General features: G+C 46.3%; 1 protein-coding gene across 1 annotated transcript in view; it reads right to left on the reverse strand.

The window, feature by feature from the left end:
- Positions 1–23,403, reverse strand: part of CRHR2 (corticotropin releasing hormone receptor 2) — a 176,087-nt gene extending 152,684 nt beyond the window's left edge. Inside the window, exon 1 of the mRNA XM_088653749.1 lies at positions 23,108–23,403. Within this exon, the coding sequence (XP_088509875.1) occupies positions 23,108–23,176 (69 nt within the window). The 5' untranslated portion in view covers positions 23,177–23,403. The remainder of the gene's footprint in view (positions 1–23,107) is intronic.
- Positions 23,404–24,586: the final 1,183 nt, after the last annotated feature.

Below are 24,586 nucleotides of genomic sequence, written 5' to 3' on the forward strand. Positions count from 1 at the left end.
TGGGCTGGCTCTGCTCCTCGCTGCGCGGGTGGGTGGGCTGGGGCTGTTGTCTGCTGACTGCGCCTGGCTGCTGCCCCTTGTCTCCTGCAGCCAGGCTTTCTCGTTTCCCTGTTGTGGTGCTGCGTCAGTGGGGGAGGGCACTACCGTTCCCGCCTTTCCTTGCCACTCCCTGCGATGTGGGCAGTCTCTGACGAGATGCTGGGGGGAGTTGCAGAGAAAGCAATTCCCGCCCCTTCCCTCCTTGCGTCTTGGCGCCGCTGGGGTTTGAAAAGCCCCCGCGCGCGCGCTATCAATCTGCATGGGTTCCTGGTCCTGGCTGGCCCCAGGCGTGGCTTGAAAGGGTTGTTGGGGGAGTGGCTTCTCCTGCGACCGTGGGAACCAAGCCCGCTTTGCGCGCGTTGCTTGCTTGTCGCTCCACCGGGATTCCTGTCTCATCCCCACCGCCAGAGCCGCTTTGCTCAGCTGATCCATATTACTGGGCTTTGGACCTCTCGAGAGCTCATCCTTCACCTCCTCATGCAAGCCCAAGTAGAACGCCGCTTGCATTGGGGCTGACTCAAGTTCCCACCCCAGTCTGTGCACCAGCATGGTGAATTTCGCCCAATATTCGCGAACTGTCATTTTTCCTTGGCGTAAATTATGAAGTTCCTCCTTAGTCTGGTCCATATGACTATCGGACGAATACATAGTTTGCAAAGCTTCTAGAAATAGTTTGACATTTTTCATGCAAGGATTCTTTGTTGCGATTAACGGTCTTAGCCACTCCCTGGCTGCCCCGGTAAGGTGCTCCACAATAAACGCTACCCTGTGCTCATCATCAGGGAAGTCAGCATGGTGCAGCTCAAGAGCATACACAATCTCAGTCTCAAAGCCCTGATATTCCCTCGGGTCTCCATTGAACTTGCTTACTAGGGTCCCGGCTCTCCTTCCTGGCAGCACTTGGACTTGGGGGGCCCCTCCCGCCTTGTTTTTCTCTGCATCCAGCTTGTTTTGGAGGTCTACCGCCACCGCCCTTAATTGCTGCTCTCTTTCCTGAAGCGCTCTCACCTGTTCCGCAAGTTGTAGCCGGTCGTCCTGGACCTTCTTGGTTTCTTCTTTAGCTGCCTTTAGTTCCCCCTGCGCCTGCTGCGCCAGCTGCTGCAGGTCTTGCTGGGCTTTCTCCGCGATCTGCCGCCATTTCTCCGCCTCTGACACACTCATCCCGGCAACTCCAAAGTAGCCCCAAAAAAAGATTCGGAGGTTGCTGTCACAGTGGCCGGAGCAGGCTACTTCAGAGAGACGACGCTACACAGCTCTGCATTTTATTACTTTATTGGTGCTGCGTATTTACAGTGCTGAAGTCATTGCTATTTACACGGAACGATGGGGTCATTATGTTGCAGAACCTCCGAATGGCTTTTGGCGCGTCTTTCCCCAACACAAAAGCCTTGGAAGACCCATCCTCTTTCCCCTCCTCTTTCTGCGTAATTCCGGAGTTGGGGGGATGGGTCTCCCCCCCTTATTTGCCCCTTCCTGTCCCACCTGGGACCCTGGCTCCGCTACCTTGCCTGAGCCTCGGACACGACTTCCTGCTTCCTCACTGGAATCGGAGCTCCCTCTGCTTTCCCCTGTGCTCGGGGATGGGCTTGAACTCAGGAGGGGAGGGACTTCACGATATCCCCTGTCCCTCACATCCATAAAAGAAGTTTACTCACATTCAGTTCACAGTTGGATCCCTGAAGGCAGACTTAGTTACAAATACGTACATGTGGATCTACCCCATACGAGGAAATCATCCCAGTGCTTTTGCTAGCTGAGCAGTCCTAGCTAGAAGCTGGTCAAATGAAGAAGGAAGTCAAAAAGAAAAGCTGTGTGACTCGTCCTTTTGTTACCTGGACAGGTTAGGTCACACCCACCTTCTATCACATGCAAAAGGAAGGATGTTCCAGCCAGGAGGAACAGGAAGTTTCTTTTTTTATAAATAAATTTTTATTTGTTTTCAATCAACATTCATACAGCAAAGCCATTATATACATCAAGATCCACAGCGTGACTTCCTTCCTTCCAGCAGATGGTAAGTTATTTCACTCTCATATCGTATTACCTAGTTAAGTATATATGTACCATTGTAAGAGTTATGTTATTACCACTAATGTTTTCATACCTTTGTAATTGACCTTAGCATATTCAACAAATTCACTCCATTGCAATTTGAACTTTACTTCATCCTGTTCCAGAATCCTATAGGTGAGTTTGGCGATTTCCATATATTCCAAAATCTTCGACTGCCACTCAGTAATTGATGGAATTTCATTAGTTTTCCATTTCTGGGCTATTAGAATTCTCGCCGCCACAGTGGCATATAAGAATTTTTTTTATCTACATTTGCAATTTCCTTATCTATTAATCCTAACAAAAAAGCCTCGGGCTTTTTAGGGAAAGTGTATCTCAATTTTTTTTTTATTCGTTGTAAACCAAATCCCAATTTTTTTTGATCTTTTCACACTCCCACCACATGTGGTAGAATTCTCCCACCGATGTTCTACATTTCCAGCACCATTTGTTTTGGTTCCTGTACATTTTAGATAGTTTTGCCGGTGTTAAATACCAGCGATATACTAACTTCATAACATTTTCCTTAAGTACAGTACACGCCGTAACATTTAAATTTTCTTTCCATAATTTTGTCCACCTATTGATTGGTATATTGTGCCTGAAATCTATCGCCCATTTGACCATAGAATCTTTTGTCGCCTCATCCATTGTGTACCAATCTAATAACAGATTATACATTTTCAATAATAATTTTTGATTGTTATCCAATAACTCAATTTGAAACTTCGACTTCTTTTCCTCAAAACCAATCCCTTTTCTATCTTTATTAAATAAGTCGTTGACTTGATAATACTGTAGCCACCCGGCGAATTTGTCTTGAATTTGATCATAAGTTTTTAATTTAAAATCATCCTTAGTTTTTACTACAATATCCTCATAGGTCACTCCTTTCTTCTCCATGTTCAATTTCTGTATTGCTAGAGCATTTAGGGGGGACACCCACCATGGTGTTTTCTTTTCCAGTAGAGCTTTGTTACGGTTCCATACTTCTAAAATTGAGCCTCTAAATATATGACTCATAAAACCCCTATGGACTTTGTTATAACAGAGATAGGCATGCCAGCCAAATCTATTTGTATACCCCTCAAGGTCTAACAAATCTGTGTTCTGTAACATAATCCAGTCCTTGAGCCAAAGAAGGCATGCTGCCTCATAGTATAGCCTTAATTCGGGCATGGCAAAGCCTCCCCTCTCCTTTTTGTCTACTAGAATTTTTTGCTTAATTCTTAAGAATTAAGGAGGAACAGGAAGTTTCGACTGGCTGGACCAAACATTCCCTCGCATGTCTTCTCTTGCATTACAAGGAATGTTGTACTTGACTGTCTCTCATGGATCACATCCCACAGTGGGTGCATAAATGTAATAAATAGGGGAATGCAGCCCTCAAAGTGAAAAGGGTTATCTACCCCCGACTTGACTCAAATTGTAAACAACTTTTTAGAGTTCCAGGCAAAGCGTCCCTTCCCACCACCTGCCTTGTAAATGGAGATTTCAGAGTCCGAATCTTGGTTCCTTAATCTTTCGTTTCTCAATGAGCTGTTAAAAAAATGAGGTATCTTGCCAGCGGGGTGAGGGAAGTACGAACTCTATCCAACACTTTTATTTGTGATATCAAAAGCCACTTTGGATAATCCTTTGAGGTATTTACGGTGGTAGGGAGGCAAATGAGATGTCAGATTAAAGCACAGGTTTGCAGAAAGCGGTGCTTTTTGCCACTTCACGCTCAAAATGAGACAAGGGGCAGGGAGACAGGGACACAAATGTAGGCTGAGTTTTAAAAATAATCCATAGCTAGCAGCTATGATCAGCTGCGAGAGGTCTGGCTTCATGATATTAGAAATTAGACTTCAGCGGTGCTACGAAATATTCACAAGCATCTCAACTGCTTGGCAGTTGGAAAGAGGAGCCATGCAGCTACCCAAGAACCAGTTTGTTAGTACAATTGGTGGAAAGGGGTGAAGCTGGGAAGGGAACAGGCAAGACTTTCGAAGCATCACTCAACCATCAGCAGTGAATACTATGGCAGCCGAAAAAGAAGGAAAGTTGCGTCACTGAGGCCTCCTTTATTGGCTCTGCCAGGACCAAATGCTCTTTGAATCCTCCTCTCTCGCTGCATGTTGACAAACATAGAAATACAACATCCCATAATTTCCTCCACTGGGATCTGTTAAACATGGCTGCACCAGAGGGCTTGGCGAGACCAGCAAGTCCCTCTCCATCAAACTGGCCACTTGGATCCTCCTCCTCCCATCACAACCGCCGAACAACCTTCTGCAATAGCCACCCCACCTGGGCATTATGCAATCTTGCGGAAAAGTTGGAACCTGAAGTTGCGTCTTTTCCTCCTCCCTCCCCATCCCCTTTTCCTTTTGTATCAGAAGGCTGGATACTTCTTTCCTTATCTTTGAGGGGGTTCTACTTCTCTGTAACATCTGAGTCCAGGACAAGTAAGCTGAGCTTGAACCCTGGGAAGACAGAGACACTGGGGGTTGGTAGCCCCCGTGCCAGGGTGTTGCAGGTTCTGGATGGGGGCATACTCCATTCAAAAGAACAGATTTGAAGGTTCTGTCTTTGTTGCTGCTGGCTCAGGTACACACAGTGGCTAGGAATGATTTTTACCAGCTTTGGTTGGTATGCCAGCTTCAGCCGTTCTTGGACGGGGTAGCCTGGGCACAGCAATTCATGCAGTGGCAAACTCAATGATTACAATGCACACTATGTGAGGCGACCATTGGTTCTGTCCCAGAAGCTCCAGATACTGCAAAACGTTGCAGCTAGACTGCGGATGGGGACAGACAGTTCCCAGCACATAACTCCGGCGATCCGAAGGCTGCACCAGCTGCCCATATCCTACCAGATCAGGTTCAAACTTCTTGTATGAATTTACAAGGCGCTAACAATTGTCCCCCTGCTTATTTAACTTATATGCAGAATTCATCATGCGAAAGGCGGGACTAGATGAATCCCAAACCGGAATTAAGATTGCCGGAAGAAATATCAACAACCTCAGATGTGCAGATGACACAAGCTTGATGGCAGAAACTGCAGCATTCAGCCTTGTGAAAGAGGAGAGCGCAAAATATGGTCTGAAGCTCAACATCAAAAAAAACAAGATCGTGGGCATCGGTCCAATCACCTCCTGGCAAATAGAAGGGGAAGAAATGGAGGCAGTGAGAGATTTTACTTTCCTGGGCTCCTTGATCACTGCAGATGGTGACAGCAGTCACGAAATTAAAAGACGCCTGCTTCTTGGGAGAAAAGCAATGACAAACCTAGACAGCATCTTAAAAAGCAGAGACATCACCTTGCCGACAAAGGTCCGTATAGTTAAAGCTATGGTTTTCCCAATAGTGATGTATCGAAGTGAGAGCTGGACCATAAAGAATGCTGATCGCCGAAGAATTGATGCTGGAGGAGACTCTTGAGAAGATCAAACCTATCCATTCTGAAGGAAATCAGCCCCGAGTGCAGATCCTGAAGCTGAGGCTCCAATACTTTGGCCACCTCATGAGAAGAGAAGACTCCCTGGAAAAGACTGTGATGTTGGGAAAGATGGAGGGCACAAGGAGAAGGGGACGGCAGAGGACGAGATGGCTGGACAGTGTTCTTGAAGCTACAAACATGAGTTTGGCCAAACTGTGGGAGGCAGTGGAAGACAGGAGTGCCTGGCGTGCTCTGGTCCATGGGGTCACGAAGAATCAGACACGATTAAAGGACTAAACAACAAAACAATTTCATAGAATTATAGTCACAAGGCACCCCGAGGGTCCTCTAGTCCAACCCCCTGCAATGCAGGAATCTCAGCTAAAGCATCCATGACAAAGGGCCATCCAACCTCTGCTTAAAAAGCTCTAAGGAAGGAGAGTCCACCACCTCCCAAGGGAGTCCATTCCACTGTCAAACTGCTTTTACTGTCAGAAAGTTATTCCTAATGTTTAGTTGGAATCTTCTTTCTTGTAACTTGAAGCCATTGGTTTGAGTCCTCCCCTCTGAAGCAGGATAAAACAAGCATGCTCCATCTTCCATGAGACAGCCCTTAAGATATCTGAAGATGGCTCTCATATCTCCTCTCAGTCTCCTCTTTTCCAGGCTCAACACACCCAGCTCCTTCAACCGTTCCTCATCAGGCTAGATTTCCAGACCCTTGATCATCTTGGTTGCCCTCCTCTGCTCACGTTCCAGCTTGTCAACATCCCTCTTAAATTGTGGTGCCCAGAATTGGATACAGTATTCCATGTGTGGTCTGACCAAAGCAGAATAGAGTGGTACTGTGACTTTCCTTGATCTGGACACTATACTTCTGTTGAATTTGGACCCCTGATACCCCAAGGACCATCTGAACCCTTATAGCCCTGCTTGATCACTCAGCTCTTCAAAGGGGACACTGTCTGAGGTCCTCCTTGGCTCGGATGCATGACACATATACGCCAGGATCTGTATGTTCCCTATTGTGGGTCGTTTTGTGGAACTTGTTTTCCAGTCGAGGTCAGACGAGGTCAGAAAGGTCCCCCTCCTTGTAGAACTTTCAAGACCTACTGAAGACTTTTTAAAATGTTCCCGTTGACTTTTAAATGGAATTCTTACAGTTTTGACTCATTTTTAGTCTTACTGCACTGAGTCTCTCTCACACTGCTTAGGGACGACGGTGATTAAGCTGTGTACAAAATGTTGAAATAAATAATAAAGAAATCTGCATATATATATTTTAAAAAATCAAGAATAATCTTTAGATCAGTGGTGTGTGGTCTGTGGACTAGGGGGAATAAGTTAGTTCCCTAAATATTCCTGGTAAATTGGAGTATTCAAGTGTTAAAGCCTGGTGCCTCTTTTCCAAAGCTGAGAATCGTCTGCCTGGCTTATGGAGGGAGGTGCAAAGCTCATGTGCACAAAGTTGCCCCCACCCAATTGCCCCCCAAAAAAGTTGGCGCCTCTGGCCTGGACTCTTTCGCTATGAAAAATTTCACTGCTGTACATGCAGATTTTAAAATTCTGAGGGATAATTTTAAATCTCCATGGGAAAGGGAAGTGGTAGAGGAAGTGCAAAAGTGTGGTCTGTCCTCCCTTTATATTGAGTCCATGACATACAGCCGCGCTAAAGCGATGACCGTTCAGAGATTGGGGGATATCGCCAAACAGGAGGACATAGCCCACGTGAAATCTGGGATGTTTTTAGGGGAGCAGGTGTATCGGTCTGCACCAGCCCGTTACCTGGCGGATATCCACTACGTGGAATACCGCAGACTAATTACTGCGGCCAGACTGAATGTTCTTGATTCGGCGGTTTTGAAGGGAAGATTTGGAGGAGTCCCATACGGTCAGAGAATGTGCCATTGTGCCTTGGGTGAGGTAGAATCCACAGAACACATTCTACTGAGTTGTCCCTTTTATAATGATTTAAGGCAATATCTTATAGACCCGTATTTATCTCAGTTTAGTTCCCGACCAAGAGAACGGCAGGCAGCATATTTGCTCAACAAGCCTACTGGGAAAATAACCTTCTCAGTGGCTAAATTCCTCTTCCTGGCGCTCAAGTGTCAGAAACATATAATCGAATGCCTTGATGTGGGTTATCTGTAGGAGGTTTAGTAGCGCGGCCATACCCCATTTATGTATCCCTCTGATGCCTTCAGTTTTATATTTTTATATTTTTATGTATCCCTCTGATGCCTTCAGTTTTATATGTTTATCTTTGTATTGAGAAATGTTTTTTTGTTTCTGACTATCGGTCGAATAAAGTATATTGAGATTGAGATTTTAAAATAATTTAAATGCGTGTTTCCCCTGAAAACAGTGCTTAAATGCACTTCGGACCATGCCTAAAACTTCCAAGAATTGCATTGCAAAATCTGGTGCAAAATCTGTGCCAGATGGTTAACTTGTGACCTGTGCATTAATCCAATCGCAACTTTTCAAAATGGAATTGGAAGCAATCGATTTCTCCAAGCAGCCCCACCCTCTCTGCCTGTTGGATTTATTCCCAAAAGTGTTTTACACTTGGGGGGGGGGTGCGCGAAGAGCAAACAGTCCTCTTCTGCCACTGCCGGCTTCTGAAGCAACTCTGGCCACCGCTCGTCGCCAAACTGTCGAGCTGCATTTAAAAATTGCTGCAAACCAGCTGCGACACACCCTGTTTTACACGATCAATGAAAGGAGGGGAGAGAGAGAGAGATGCTGTACTTCAAAATGCCCGGTTTAAATTACACCCCGCTCATGCAGCTGTTCGCTTCACAAGGCTGCTCTGGAGAGCATTTCACAGCGAGAACGGGAAGGGAAAGGTTGAATGTCAGGCCGGCTCGAGGGCTCGGCTCCGGCTCCTGCAGAGTGCGAGAGGGCCTTTTTCTTATGCACACAGAAACCACTACCGTTCTCTTGCTAGGAGCCAAGCTACACCAACAAACATGCAGAGTCAAAGTTCAGGCATCGGAAGCTGCCCGAGGTACTACTGCTTCTGCCTTCTGCAAATCCCAGATCTGAAGTGACAGCAGATTCCCCCCCCCTCAAGTCCTTTGGGCTTGCAAAATCACCGGTATTCGTTGCCTATTATTTACAGCATTTATACCAGTGGGGTCCAATCCATTCTGGCAATCAGGGCACAACCCTTTCGAGTGGAATGTCAAGCAATTGTTTTCACCTCCCCTCACATAAAAAACCCCTCAAAGTCCTATACACATCCTCCCACAATCCACTTGAATTTCAAGAGGCTCCAGGAGACATTTCTGGCCAATCAGCTCTCTGGACCACTCAACCAAATTTTGATTCAAATGTATTGCTATGGCAAGGAGCTCCCACTCATCTGTCTCAAGGAAGAAAAAAAGGCATGTGATAGTAAACTTATATTTTGACGGAGCTGATTCTTAGCCCTGGTTGTGAAGTTTTCCTTTTGCCATGCTGGCAATCTAGCCATAGCATATAATGCTAATAGGTCTGCTGCTATAGTAGACTCAGGAGCCAGTTTGTTCTGAGGACCTGTTCTGAGCATGCTCAGAGTCAGTTTCCTTGAAGGCTACACCTACACAACAGCAAAGCTTAGGCCCCAGTTTTCCTGGCTGGCCTTGCTGCTTGTTGTTGTTTTTTACTCCTCTCACTATTTATGTGAGGGAGCACCACTGGACACATCGTGAGTCTCTTGTTTGTAAAATAAAAGTTGTTGTTGTTGTTGTTGTTGTTATTGTTGTTGTTTTAAACTTATACTATTTTGCTGGAAGCCACCCAGAGTGGCTGGGGAAACCCAGCCAGATGGGCGGGGTATAAATATGTTGTTGTTGTTGTTGTTGTTGTTGTTGTTGTTTTTCAATGCCTGTGAGATCTTAATTATTGACTTGGCATTCCACTGCAGGGACAGCTCTGCTGGGTCCTTTTACAACCCTAGGTGTGCACTTGGACAAGCTTCATCTGGTTTTAATTTATACTACCAAGACCCAAGAGTCATGACATTTGCTTCCTAGGATACCTGAAAGGGGGAGTTATGGATGTTTAACTAACTTGGAGCACCTGTAGCTGGGAAGCTGCTGCAGGTAACTAGGTCTGGACCTAATTAGACCCCCCATCCAAGCCACTCTGAGCTTACTAAAAGAAAAAGAGGAAATAATGAAAAAGGATAATAAATAAATGCTGTCCCGCTTGGCAGAAAGAGCAGAGAAGCATTTCCTTTCCCAAAGCAACAACTGCCATAGATGTGGAAGAGAACCGCTTGTTTTATGGAGGGGCCACCCTTCGGTGGTAGACCACATCCTTGGCAAGAAAAACCTCCCAAGTTCAGTCCCCGACATCTCTAGTTAGAAAGATCAGAAGATCAGTTAACAGGTGATGGGAAAGTCTTCTCTGCCTGAGACCCCAAGGAGCCACTCCTAGTCTGAGCAGATGAAGCTAGGATAGAGGAGCAATAGAACAGCTTCTTACAGTTCCCGTTTTGTGTTTGAGAGTCTCACAAACTCTCCTGCTTGTTGCTCTTAGGAGAGAAGGCCCACAGCTTTCCCTGCAGAAGGTCTCGGGTTTCATTTTACAGGCAGCAGAATTGGGAAAGGCCCTCTCTGCCTGAGTTCTTGGAGAGAGCTGCTCTCCAGGCAGAAGAAGGTTAGACCAGAGTTTCCCCAACTTGAATCAACAGCTGTTGGGGGACTACAGTTTCCATCATCCCTGACCACTGACCCTGCTAGCTAGGGATGATGGGAGTTGTAGTCCAACAACAGCTAGAGACCCAAGTTTGGGAAACCCTGGTCTAGATGATGTCCTGAGACCCCTCCAGTTCTTGGGATCTCATAGAATTGATAAGAGCAAGCAAACCAGTCCCTTCGTCCAGGCAACGGCTTTGGCTGACCAGTTAAGCACCACGATTAGCATAACCAAAGAAATTGTTCTGTGCCATAGAACAAAGGCATGGGCCTTTCACCTTGCTGCCAGGTAAGAGAACAATAGCCAGAGTTGCATGGGTGAGCTGAGCTGGGAGCAGATTGGAGACACAAATACATGCTTTCTCTGTGCTGGATGGAGAAGCAAGATCCCTTCTCCCTTCTCTCTCTTGACTCTTCTTGATGTTCTTATGCTGTCTGCTGGCTCTCGGCCAGCAGCACATGGGCTCACTCCCCACATGAGATGAACCCACACTCTCTTCTGTAACTACAAGCTAAAGCCTGCCTTTGGGACCATTCTGTGAACTGAATGTAAGTAAACTTCTTATTACTTTTAAGAGAAGACTGTTGTGCCTTTATTGTTTTTAAGAGGGAATTAAAGGGGAATTTATCAGACTGGATTGCTTAACTCAAGAGATTCTAACGAATCTACCAACTAGCTTCCTGAGATATACAGGGAATGTGCTCTGCTACCAGCTCACTGCCATGAGTGAGGAAGGATAATATTTAATCAATATATACTCTCCTACTATTCTCAACAATCCCACAATTCCAAGCAAAGTTAACCCTGGGAGGAAGAAGAAGAAGAAGAAGAAGAAGAAGAAGAAGAAGAAGAAGAAGAAGAAGAAGAAGAAGTGGTGTTTGGATTTGATATCCCGCTTTATCACTACCTGAAGGAGTATCAAAGCGGCTAACATTCTCCTTTCCCTTCCTCTCCCACAACAAACACTCTGTGAGGTGAGTGGGGCTGAGAGACTTCAGAGAAGTGTGACTAGCCCAAGGTCACCCAGCAGCTGCATGTGGAGGAGCGAAGGCGTGAACCCAGTTCACCAGATCACAAGTCTACCGCTCTTAACCACTATACCACACTGGCTCTCCAGTAAGCACTGGACCCCCCCCCCAAAAAAAACTCACCACTTGGATATTGGGGAGGGGGGCACATGCCAATAGACTCTCCCCCCAGATATGCACTCAGAACACCAGTGTGTCTCAAGTGATTCAAAGCACTGGCGATTAGTCCATGGCATTCCAGAACCATCGGCACGCCAAGGCAGGTGGGCTTCCAGCTTTCCAAGCCCCCTGATTGTCTCCTACTGGTGTGAAAGTTAAAGGCCCAGCTTCGTATTTACTCGCCCTTCAAAACCATTCAAGAAAGGCTTTTGGTAATTCAGCGAGGATTACTCTGAACTTTGCAGCGCTTTAATTAGTCTTATTTACTTAGGAAAAATAAGGCCTATCGTGCTACGGAGCTTGGTAGCTCCTGTTGTTTAGTGTCTATAAATACAGATGGGCTCCTAAGCAAAGGCATCGAGTTAAGTGCAATTAGGCTTCACTGCAGCAGAGATGAGAAACAGTGATTTTGTGCCGTTCGTTTTTTACAGGGGAAATGCCGCCATAACGAATGACATTTCCATGCAATTAGTCCCCATTTGTTCACCCTCAAGGTTAAAACGGGGTTTGTGCAGCCACATGCGAAGAAGAAGCAACTGTGAAATAACATATTTCACTGTGGCGACTTTTCTCTGCAGAATTTGGGGGACCCATGGGGCAAAATGGCTGCCCATCCCTGAGGGAACCCACTGTCAACATGGCTTCCCCTAAAGGATTCTGGGAGCTGTAGTTTGTTAAGGGTGCTGAGAGCCATTATTAGGAGATCCCTATTCCCCTCACAGAGCTACAGTTCCCAGAGTTCCCTGGGAATAGGGATTGATTGCTAAACCACTCTGGGAATTGTAGAATTGAACACACTGCATTTTCAAAATAAAAAGAATAGGAACCTTCACCACATATTCTTTCTCTTTTATGATGAGTTTCGCCACAGTATTCTATGATGTTTGCATTGTGTGTTCTGTGAGGGGAACAGGGGTCTCCTACTATAGGGCAGTCTCGAGCAGGTCGGCCGCTCTGGCACTGAGGGACGGAGATCGCTCTGGCGCCCCCGCCCTTGCAGGGCACAGCATGGTTTCCGTGCGTCCTGGCGCACCGCACCACCAGGAGTCTACCTAGAGCCGGCCCTGGTCTCCTATCAATACTCGGGCACCCTGAGCAAACTACAGTTCCCAGGATTCTTTGGTTCCCAGCATACCTGAAGGAGTGTCTCCACCCCTATCGTCCAGCTGTTTGATGTTTTATCATGTTTTTAATATTCTGTTGGGAGCCGCAAAGAGTGGCTGGGGAAATCACTCTGGTATAGATTTATACCCGGCAGTGGGAGTGTGTCCCATAGTTTAAGTCAGTGTTTCTCAAACTTGGGTCTCCAGCTGTTTTTGGACTACAACTCGCATCATCCCTAGCTAGCAAGACCAGTGGTCAGGGATGTTGGGAATTGAAGTCCCCCCAAAAGCTGGAGACCCTGGGAAACACTGGCCTAAGTCTGTGGCGTGTGAAGGAATACTTTATTTTTGTCTGTCCTGAATACTGCAGCATTTAGCCTTGTTGGCTGACCCTGAGATGTGAGAGAGGGAGAATTTTTTTTCTCTGTCCACCCTTAGTACATCCTGTGCAATTTTGTGCACTTCCATCAGGTCAACTCTTACTTGCTATTTCTCTAACTAAACACCTCACTTTCCTCACAATAAAGCGTTTTTCACTGGGAGAACTGTCCGTTTATTCCTGCTCTCATCTTCCTGTTGTGCTGATTTTGTGGTACGCAGGGCGCTTGAAGGTTGGCGTAGATCAGGCATCCCCAAACTTCGGCCCTCCAGATGTTTTGGACTACAGTTCCCATCATCCCTGACCACTGGTCCTCTTAGCTAGGGATCATGGGAGTTGTAGGCCAAAACATCTGGAAGGCCGCAGTTTGGGGATGCCTGGCGTAGATTGCAACCTTCAAGCAGGGACTGGCGTAGGCCTGTTACATTTGACCTCCTCTGTAAAATACACCATCTGGTTGGCTGACATAATTGAGGGCGTGAAGTATTGGTTGCAGTTGTGAGGGTATGTGGTGGCCAGCCTTTTGGGCTCTTGTGGCGGTTAGGCATTGGGTGACCTTATGATGGGGGAGGGGAGACCTGGCCATTGCCTGCCCCTCCATGCTTAAGGGTATTCCGTTAAAGGAATCCGGGGGGTGGATCTTGTCCAAAGCCCGGGGCAGGGCTAGGGCCATGCCACGACCCCTTCGGGAACCAAGGGGGGAGCTTGAGGTGGTTTGCATCGACGGGGCTCTCCCTACCGGTGGTTTACCCTTACCGGACTTCCTGCGCAGTGGGCAGGAGTCAGATATAACCTGGTCTACTCAATGCCTAAGCCAATACCACTCACATTCTGTAACCAATAAAGTTGTGGCCAAAATTTGCCCAATAACATTAACCTTATATCCTGTGTCTTGGTGTTTTTATTCCTCTTTGAGAGGGTGGTTGCAGGGTCTTGACACGCAAATAGTTTTTCACTGGGATAACTGTCCGTTTATTCCTGCTCTCAGCTTCCTGTTGTTTAACCAGTTCCTGATGTGCAAGAAGATTTCCTGGTTTTGCCAACATCTAATATTGATAGTGAACAACATACAGTACCACACAGTGGCTTTTACAAAACAAAATTCACATCTCAAAAGTCCCAGAGCTGTCTGGCAAATCTGTTTGGCACTTCTCACCCAGACAAGGAGGCCCTAGACACTACTGCAGACCTTCATGAATATTTACTGTTTCCAAAGCACTACAAAATGCTGGCTTGAATATTCTCTATTTTTAATGGGTTTTCTCTTTCATTTAGCCTACATCTTTTTTTAAAAAAAAAACCACACACACACCCAAGAAACACTCAGAACAAAAACCATGTTTAAATTATTCAGGAGGCATTCTTGTACATCTCAGTAGATTCAAGAAGAATAGCGTTAATTCTTTAAAACTCGGGAAAGTCAACTGGCAGGGAGGATATCATCCACCCTAAGGTATATTTTGCTAAGCCTCCCCTAGGTGCCATCTTTTTAATATATATTTTTTATTTATACTTTTCAGGTTTATATGTTTCACTGATTTTACAATCTTTTGACATTTCAAAACTTGACTTCCTTCCCCCTCTTTCTGCGGTTTCTTAAATTTATTTTTAATATCTTCTGCACATCCAAATTCATTTAATTTGCTCATTTATTCACCTTCTTTAAATATATACTCTTACAAAGCTGCAGGTTATTACAATAATCCTGCCAATGTTCTTATCTGTTTACAATTTGCCTGCAAATACTCAGTAAACCATTTCCATTCTTTTATTAAAAGTTTGATTTCTTATTCTTCTGATAAGTTTCCTTTTCTGGGACTTCTGCTTCTTTCCATTTTGGGGCGAGTAACATTCTCGCTGCTGTAGTAGCATACATGAATAAGTTCCTATACAGTTTGGGTAGTTCTGTCCCTATAAGTCCTCAAAGAAAAGCTTCTGGTGTTTTTTTTTACAAACATTATTTTAAACATCCTTTTCATTTCTTTATATATCATTTCCCAGTAAGCCTTAAAAACCACATATGGCAAAAGAACCTTCTTTCTCTTTACATTTCCAACACTTATTTGACTTAGATTTATACATTTTTGCCAATTTACTCAGCGTTGCATACCAATGATATACAGTTGTACCTCGGTTTATGAACACAATTGGTTCCGGAAGTCTGTTCATAAACTGAAGCGTTCATAAACTGAAGTGAACTTTCCCATTGAAAGTAATGGAAAGTGGATTAATCCGTTCCAGACGGGTCCGCGGAGTACTCAACCTGAAACATACTTAACCCGAAGCATGGGTGTAATTGGTTCCAGAAGTCTGTTCATAAACTGAAGCGTTCATAAACTGAAGCGAATTTTCCCATTGAAAGTAATGGAAAGTGAATTAATCCGTTCCAGATGGGTCCGCAGCGTTCGTAAACCGAAAATTCGTAAACCGAGGTGTTCATAAACCGAGGTTCCACTGTATCATTTTCATACCATTTTCTCTTAGACTATAACATGCTGTTAATTTTTTATCCATATTCCATAATGGTCCCCATGCTTCCATGTCCCCTAGGTACCATCCTTGATAGGAAAGAAAATAAGACAGGAATTAACTGACCAGCTGCTCTATACATTTAAAACAACCTTACAGCACTTTCAAATGCCATAGCAACAACAACAATTTATTATTTATACCCCACCCACCTGGCTGGGTTTCTCCGCCAATCTGGGTGGCCCCCAAGAGAACATTAAAAACACGATAAAACATCAAACATCAAAAACTTCCCTGAACAGGGCTGCCTTCAGATGTCTTCTAAAGGTCAGATAGTTGTTTATTTCTTTGACATCCACAGGGCGGGTGCCACCACTGAGAAGGCCCTCTGCCTGGTTCCCTGTAACCTCACTTGTCACAGGGCGGGAACCGCCAGAAGGCCCTCGGAGCTGGACCTCAGTGTCTGGGTAGGACAATGGGGGTGGAGACTTTAAAAGAGGCTCAGACAAATTCAATGTAGCTAATCAATATAAGTAAAGTACATAATCAATGGCTAATAATTCCAGTGATTCCGTTTTACCTCCGTTTGTTGGAGGAAAAATGCTTCTGAATGCCACAGGAGATGTGACCACACTGGGAAGATGCAACTGTTAAAACTGAAATAAATCCAACATAAATTTACCCTCAGGTAACAGTTCTGAAGTGTTTAAAAACATTAAAATGACTAGCAAGCAGACCTCCAGCACAGTCAAAATCTAGAAGTATACCTTCCCCTTTTAACTCGGGCGAAGCTGAGCATTGTTACTTGTTCACGGGTCTTCTAGCGGGCCAAAAGATCAAGCTGGCTACTGTGTTAAAACCCTCTTTTGTTTGAGCACATTCAAATGGCTCCCCCAGAGCATCAGAACAAACACACAGCCAAAACTTGAGAAGTCAAGCGTTTGCCAGAAATCCCATTAACAGACACTTATTCCTCCAGCCACTCATTCATACCGGGAGCAAAATTGGGATGAAATCCCAGCTTAAACAAGCCTCATAACCAGATATTATAGCTCAAAAGGCGTTACCTGCATTCCAGCTGTACGATATGCCCTGCAAAATGTATTTTTGACGGAGACCAAGGATTCATCTTTTCATTTTTTCATACAGTCCCATCAGATGCCTCCAAGGAGCCCAGAAACGGGGCCTGGAGGCAACAGCCCTCTTCTGTGGTTCCCACCCAGCAAGTGGTGTGAAGAACACAATGAGAACTTGTTGGATCCGGCCCATCTTGTCCAGCATCTTGCTCTCACAAGGACCAGCCAGATGCCCGTGGGAAACCGACAAACAGGATTCGAGCACAAGAGCCCTCTCCCCTCTTGCGAGAAATCTTCTAAGAGGCTTAGAGATGTCTCCTGGTGTGCAGGAGGAGCTACTTCATGCAGGAGCTACTCACAAGTAAGCCTCTTTCCCCCAAATAATGCTGGAAGGGGTTGTTTGTTAAGGGTGCTTAAACCTGTTAGGAGAACCCCTATTCCCCTCCCAGGGCTACAATTCCCAGAGTGATTTAAAAATCAGTCCCTCTTCACAGAGAACTCTGGGAAATGTGGCTCAGAGGGAGGAGTAGAGAGGTCTCCTAACAACCTTCAGCACCCTGAACAAACTACACCTCCCAGAATTCTTTGGGGGAAACAATGACTGTTTAAAGTGGTACACTACCGCTTCAACGGCACGTGTGGTATCCAGGGTACATCGTGTTCCTATTGCATACTCACATACCAGGGATGCAGGTGGCGCTGTGGTCTAAACCACTAAGCCTCTTGGGCTTGCCGATCAGAAGGTCGGCGGTTTGAATCCCTGCGATGGGGTGAGCTCACATTGCTCTGTCCCAGCTCCTGCCAACCTAGCAGTTCGAAAGCACGCCAGTGCAAGTAGATAAATAGGTACCACTGCAGCAGAAAGATAAACGGCGTTTCTGTGCGCTCTGGTTTCTGTCACAGTGTTCTGTTGCACCAGAAGCGGTTTAGTCCTGCTGGATACATGACCCGGAAAGCTGTCTGTGGACAAGTGCTGGTTTCCTTGGCCTGAAGCGAGATGAGCCCCACACTCTATAGTCACCTTTGACTGGACTTAACCGCCCAGGGGTCCTTTACCTTTAACTTTTTACCTATTCAGAAACCTTGAGAGACTACATTTCCCAAGATACCTTGCTGATTGCACACATTCATAAGCTTGCATTTTGTGTTGAAGTAATTCAGGAAAACTGTGCTCATCTCGTAATATAATTGAACATTACAAGATGGGGAATATTTGCATTAGGAACTGTATAAATCACTATGTGGAATCTGACACTATTGAATCATGGCCAATCCATAGCTGCCAAGTCTCCCGTTTTTCACGGGAAACCCCCGGATTTTAATCAGTTTCCTGCTGTTATCCCGAATAGAAAAAAATCCTGGAAATCCCCTGGATTTCCTACCTGCCAGGGAGGCTCCATTTCGGGTGCCGCTCTGCCCATGCCTGGGCACCGGAAATTGGGCAGAGCGGCACCGGAAGTTGCTTCTACACATGTCCAGCCATGCGTAGAAGCGACTTCCGGTGTCGCGCCGCTGCTGATCCTGCATTTTTCAGCGGGAAACTTGGCAGCTATGGGCCAATCCTGAACAGACCCATCAGGAAAGGAATAAGCGCTATTCCACACATGACACAGCCACCAAGCGTACTGCAAATGGGGAATTGCAAACTTTCTGATACATGTACCCTTCCGATACATTTGTTTGATTCTCAAGTTACATTTTCTGGCTAACTTAAAACAAAACAAAAAGTAGTTATGCATCTGAAAAAGGAAAGTCAAGTCCTTAAATCGAAGGCTTGTGAACTGTTGCAAAGTGATGCCGTTCCCCAAATATTTTGTGTTTTTCCAGAGCTGCAGAATAGCTTCGCCTCAAACTGTCAAACCATCGCAACAGATTAAGGTTTCATCAGAAATTAAAATTCAGCCTACATTGTTTCATACAGTGGTGGGGATTTATGCCTGGTTATTTGTATGTTTTATTGTATTTTAAAAACGCAACCACATCCCTCATTTTCTAAAGTATTGCTGCAAGAAAGAGAGAGAGAGAGAGAGAGAGAGAGAGAGAGAGAGAGAGAGAGAGAGAAAGAAAGAAAGAAAGAAAGAAAGAAAGAAAGAAAGAAATTCTGCTTCTCCCGCTGCCCCTTCCAAACGAAGCTTTTGCATAGAACTACAACTTGGGGGAGGGGAGCACTCTGTCTACAGCCACAGATGGGGAAGTGTGGCTCTCCAGATGTTGTCAAAATCCAACTCCCATCTGCCCCAACCAGCATAGCCAACAATTGGGAATGATGGGAGTTGTAGTCTTTCTAGGTCAGAGGCTCCTCCATCCTTGCTTGCAGATACAATCTTATCAGAAGGTCCATTCCATATGATATAGGAACGGGGTCTTCACTGTGGTGGCACCTACCTTTTGAAATCCCCTCCCATTAAATATTATTCAGGTGCCATCTCTACTGTCTTTCTGGAACCTACTAAAGATCCTTCAACAGGCCCCTTAAGCAGATATATTTATCTCAGTCTACACCCACATTGGAATTGTTTTTAATTGTTTTCATATATATGGATTTTGAGATATTTTTATTGTATTATTTAATCACTGATGCGTTTGCCACCCTGGGCTCCTATAGAATCACAGAATCGTGATTTACACATATCGCAGAATCATAGAATTGTAGTGACCCCGAGGGTCATCTAGTCCAACCCCCTGCAATGCAGGAATCTCATCTAAAGCATCCATGACAGATGGCCATCCAACCTCTGCTTAAAAGCCTCCAAGGAAGGAGAATCCACCACCTTCTGAACGAGTCCATTTCACTGTCAAATAGCTCTTACTTCCAGAGTTCTTCCTGGTGTTTAGTCAGAATCTCCTTTCTTGTAACTCGAAGCCATTGGTTTGAGTCCTGCCCTTCAGTGCAAGAGAAAACAAGCTTGTTCCATCTTCCACATGACAACTCTTGAGATATTTGAAGATGATTATCATATCTCCTCTTCACCTCCTCTTTTCTGGGCTACACAGACCCAGCTCCCTCAAAACATTCCCTTGGGACTCCTTTCTGAAACTCTGGAGCATGGGTAGGCAAACTAAGGCCCGGGGGCCGGATCCGGCCCAATCATCTTCTAAATCTGGCCTGTGGACAGTCCAGGAATCAGCATGTTTTTACATGAGTAGAATGTGTGCTTTTATTTAAAAGACATCTCTGGGTTATTTGTGGGGCATAGGAATTAGTTCATTCCCCCCCCCCCAACAAAAATATAGTCCAGCCCCCCATAAGGTCTGAGGGACAGTGGACCAGCCCCCTGCTGAAAAAGTTTGCTGACCCCTGCTCTGGAGCACCACTGCCAGTCTGTGTAGACAGCCAATGGGAGCCTCTGTGCTGGATTTTCCTGGACTCCAACTCCCACAAGCCCAAGCCAACAGGGCTAATGGTCAGGGATGATGGGAACTGTAGTCTAGAAACTTCAGAAAGTTCACATGCCTCACAGGTTCCACACTTGGAGATAGTACCAAGCTAGAGGGATGAATAATGTGAGTTTCTATAAGGCTGTTTCCTAGGTTCCAAAGCAGACATTTAGCTTTCCTAATTGCCGGATTGAAAAAACAACAACCCCAGAATTTGCATTAAATGTTAAAATTCCAAATCATTCCGGCAGCCATTCCAAAATCCACCGAACTTTCAACAAAATCTACTTACGAGCCATGCTTGCCTGAGCAAACCTTATGTATTGTCGACCGTGCTGTTTGTAACATTCCATCCTTTACACCCCAAACTGCATGCATTCTTAGTGCCGTCTTAATCTCTTGCACTATCTTTTGCTGGTACAAAACATATGTATCCACACACAAATGATACAAATGTGGAATGTAATTCACTGAGAGCAGTCAAGTTCAACATTCCTTTTAATGCTAGAGAAGACATACAGGAATGTTTGATCCAGCCACTTGAAAACTTCCTGTTTTTCTCCTGGCTGGAACATCCTTCCTTTTGCATGTGACTAGAGGTGGGCGTGACCTTACCTGTCCAGGTAACAAAAGGACAAGGCATGCTGCCACACCCTCTCTTTTTCACTTCCTTCCTTGTTGGTCCAGCTTTTTAGCCAGGAATGCTCTGCTAGCTCTCAGCTAGCAGAAGCACTGGGATCATTCCCCCCCATATGGGGTGGATCCACATGTACATATTTGTAACTAAGTCTGCCTTCAGGGATCCAACTGTGAACTGAATGTGAGTAAACCTCTTTTACTGACTTTAAATAAGATTGCCGTGTCTTTATTCTTTTAAGAGGGATAAAAGGGAACTCACCAGGAACATACAATTCAATACTGAATTGTAGGATAGTGAGAGGCTTACACAAGCCTGCAACCAGCTATGTTAGAAGGGGAATGTAAACTCTGCTAAGTAAAGGAACTTGCTAGTGCAAGTTAGGAAGGATATCAATAAACAATATATCCTCTCCTGCCACCCTGAACATTCCCACAACAAACACATTTGTATTGTTGACATTTTTCAGCCACCTCTCTTTGTCCACCAAATCGCTATTCTAATGAGCAACACATACCTTCAGGGCATGGCATAATGGAGCTAACTTCTTGAATATCTAAGCAGCTATATGGGCCTGATCTGCACCTGGGCAGGAGGCAGCCTAGCAGCTCTAAGTGGTGGAAGAGGAATATACATTTGTATTCGTCGTGCAGGAATGCAACCATCCATTTATTTAGCTATAGACTACAAAACCCATAGCGCAGTGCAACCAAGAGAAATGGAACATGGGGAAAGACACCCAAGGAACTGAAATCGACACACAATCGGAACCAGCTGAAATTATCAGCCACACCACTGTGGGAGAACAAACAACAAAAATGGACACCTTCCAAAAGGTTTGGCTCATACATATTTCCTAAGCAAAGTCCCAGACTCTCTGCACTGCACACATATGGTATCACTGGAGAGCTTAGGAAGGGCAGGTCTTCTAGCAATAGTGGATCATTCTACCCTGGAAAGCCATCTGAACCAAGCACAATGGAGTGTGGTCCTTGTTAGCAATGTGATCTACTGACACAACCTATTATGTAATAATAATAATCGCCTCCTACACTCATGTCAAGGCAATGCACAGAATGCAATAAAAACAGACCTGCAAGTACAGAGCAGTAGACAAATTTAATAAAGGATAATAATACATTTTAAAAGGTGCAACTTCAGCGTTCACCCAAAGCCTGTGCAGTGGGGGTGCCAGATGTACCTCTACAGGGAGGGATTCCCACAATTTAGGGGCTGCTGCAGAGAAGGCCCTGTCTGAAGGATGGCGGTGGATCTACCACCAGAGACCCCTCTGCTGATCTTAACACCTGAGAGGGTCTGCAGGAGAGGAGGCTCTCTCTCAGATATTATATTTGGGGCCTAGGTTTGGGCCTTAGGGACCCCCAGCTCAAAGGAAGTCCCAGAGCGAAAAGGTGCAGAACAACCGAACAAACTTCATCAGAGGCTGAGATCTGGATGTGATCATCTTTTTAGGGTGCAGGGTGGTGAATTAGAATAATCCTAGTTACAGGTAGGTAGCCGTGTTGGTCTGAGTCAAAGCAAAATAAAAAAATTCCTTCAGTAGCACCTTAAAGACCAACTAAGTTTATATTTTGGTATGAGCTTTCGTGTGCATGCACACTTCTTCAGATACCATGCACACTTCTTCAGATACGGATGCCGGAGCTTTCGTGTGCATGCACACTTCTTCAGATACCATGCACACTTCTGAAGAAGTGTGCATGCACACGAAAGCTCATACCAAAATATAAACTTAGTTGGTCTTTAAGGTGCTACTGAAGGAATTTTTTTATTTTGCTTTAGAATAATCCTAATAATTATGAAGGGGGCTTGATTCAAAGCACACTGGAGCTGAATCCCAGGGCTTGTTGTCAACAGCAGGACTTGCCCCGCATCCCATGAGCAAGGTGATTATTAAACCTATCTAAAAAGAGTTCCTCTGTTCATGTGCAGAGTGTTTTCCATGCTTCTTACTTCAGGGAAGGGCTGCCAACTTCTGGTGAGTTCTGGGGGCAATTGTACCGCAAAGCAAGGGGGGGTTAGGGTTAGGGTTAGGGGAGATTGCAGTGAGTTCCCCTATTGCGCTATTTTTTAAAAAGAAACTGATTTTAAAAAGGGGTTAAGGGATTTCTATGAAGGAATAAATAAACTGGCAGGGAGAACCAAAGAAGACCCTGACTGTTATATAAGGCCAAAGGCCCCTCTAGCCCAGCACCCTGTTCTCAGAGCTGCTGGCCCTACCTCACAGGGTTGTTGTGAAGATAAAGTGAGAGGTGTGTGCACACATGCGGAAACCACCTCAGGGCAAAAGCAAGACATAAATACCCCCTTCCTGCTCCCTATGGGCCTTCACTCCCCACCCCCAACCACTGGGGATGGGATAGCAAGCAGGCGTCGCAGGCATGTGTACCTGACCAGAGCATCCGCATGCCGCGCGCAAGGTCCTCGAAAACACCTCCAGATAGGGCTTGGGGGGGGGGGGCAAAACCCGGAGAGCCGCTGCAAGTCCGTGTCGACACCACAGAGCTGGCCAGACCGACCAACCAACCAACCAGCTTCGCAGGTCCCTAACTGCAGGTGTGAGCTAGGTGCGTGCGTGGGGGGGTTCCCCGTAGAGGCGCCTCTCCCTCCCCTCCCCCGCCGAGGAAAGAGACCTCTCTCCGGCCACTTACCGGTAGCAGGAAGAAGAAAGCGGCGGGGAGCGCTCGGGGGCTTCGCGGCTGGGCCGAGCGCCTCCCCATGAGGGCAGCCCCCGGTGCCGGCCGTCCTTTCCGGCTCACGCCCGCCCGGAGCGCGTCGGCTCCGGCAGGGACAAGCGCATCGCAGGCGCCCGGAGCCGCTGCCGCTGCTAATGAAGGCAAACTAACTTCCTCTCCTGCCGCAGAGCCTCCTTCTCCTGCGCTCGCTGCGCGCTCCGCCCGAGGCTGCCTCGCTCAGGTCCCCCCGCCCTTGAGGATCCAGGGGAGGCAGCAGGAACGAGAAACTCCGGTTGCCTTCGGTTGCAGGGTCCTCTCTCTGTGTGTGTGCTAAAATAAGGAAGACAAGGGGACCTCTGAGCAGATGCAGAGGGCCTCCCCCTCCACCCCACCCCGCCTCCAGAAAGCTGCCCATCGCCCCGGTGTTGTGGTGGCACTTCTCACGCGGGCGAGAGGGCAGTATTTTATTTTTCTTACTGTATTTTATTTTGCTTACTGTATTTTATTTTTCTGTTGGAAGCCGCCCAGAATGGCTGGGGAAACCCAGCCAGATGGGCGGGGTATAAATAATAAATTATTATTATTATTATTATTATTATTATTGAGAGCTCCTGGCTTCAGGAAGCAGGGCTTGGGTGGGAAGGTATCTGGAGAGAGAGCAGGGTGTGGGGGCTCCTGGACATGTGCAAAGTGACCCCCCCTCTCTCCACCAAAGCACCACAATCAGCCCATTTGCGGACTGGGATGTGAGTTGCCAGCAGGTCAGCCTCCGTGGGTATCCTGCAGGATCTGGCCCATCTGGTCCAGCAACCTGTTCTCCACAGATGCCCATGAGAAGTCCACCAGCGGATTGTTTCCACAGCAAGCAGGAACCCCAGAAGCTCTTGGGGTCCAAGGAGGAAGATTCAGACCAGTGCAATGCAAGCCAAGGCAGGTCAGTGCAGAAGAAGAATTCTGTGCGGTTTACTCTCAGGTGAACCATGTCCAGGATTGCAGCTCAAGAGAAGCAAAGGGCTGACCTGAGCTTTGGGTCCCTAGACTGAATGGCCTCTCAGCTCGTACAGAAGGTCTTTGCTTGACAACTGCCTCTCCTCTAGGGGAAGCCTGCTCTATGTGCCCCCCTTGTTCATCCTTCCCTAAAGTCCTGCCCTGGTGGTGCCACCATAACAGATGACTGTCCACCCGAAGGCAAGGGAAGCCCGGAAGGAACAGGTTCCATTGTTAAACTGTTCCACAGACGTTCTGACATCCTGTTACTAAGCTCACCAGACCTAGTCCTGCCCTCCGCAGCAACAGAAAACAAGGCTGTGCCCTCTTACACCAGAAGAGCATCCTGGATCTGGCCAATGGCCCCTCTAGTCCAGCATCCTGTTCTCACAGCGGCCAACCAGGTGCCTGTAGGAAACCGGCAAGCAGGACCTGAGTGCGAGATCCCGCTCCCCTCCTGTGGCTTCC

Source organism: Zootoca vivipara, chromosome 11 (assembly GCF_965207765.1).
Source record: "Zootoca vivipara chromosome 11, rZooViv2.hap1.1, whole genome shotgun sequence".
NCBI lineage: Eukaryota > Metazoa > Chordata > Lepidosauria > Squamata > Lacertidae > Zootoca > Zootoca vivipara.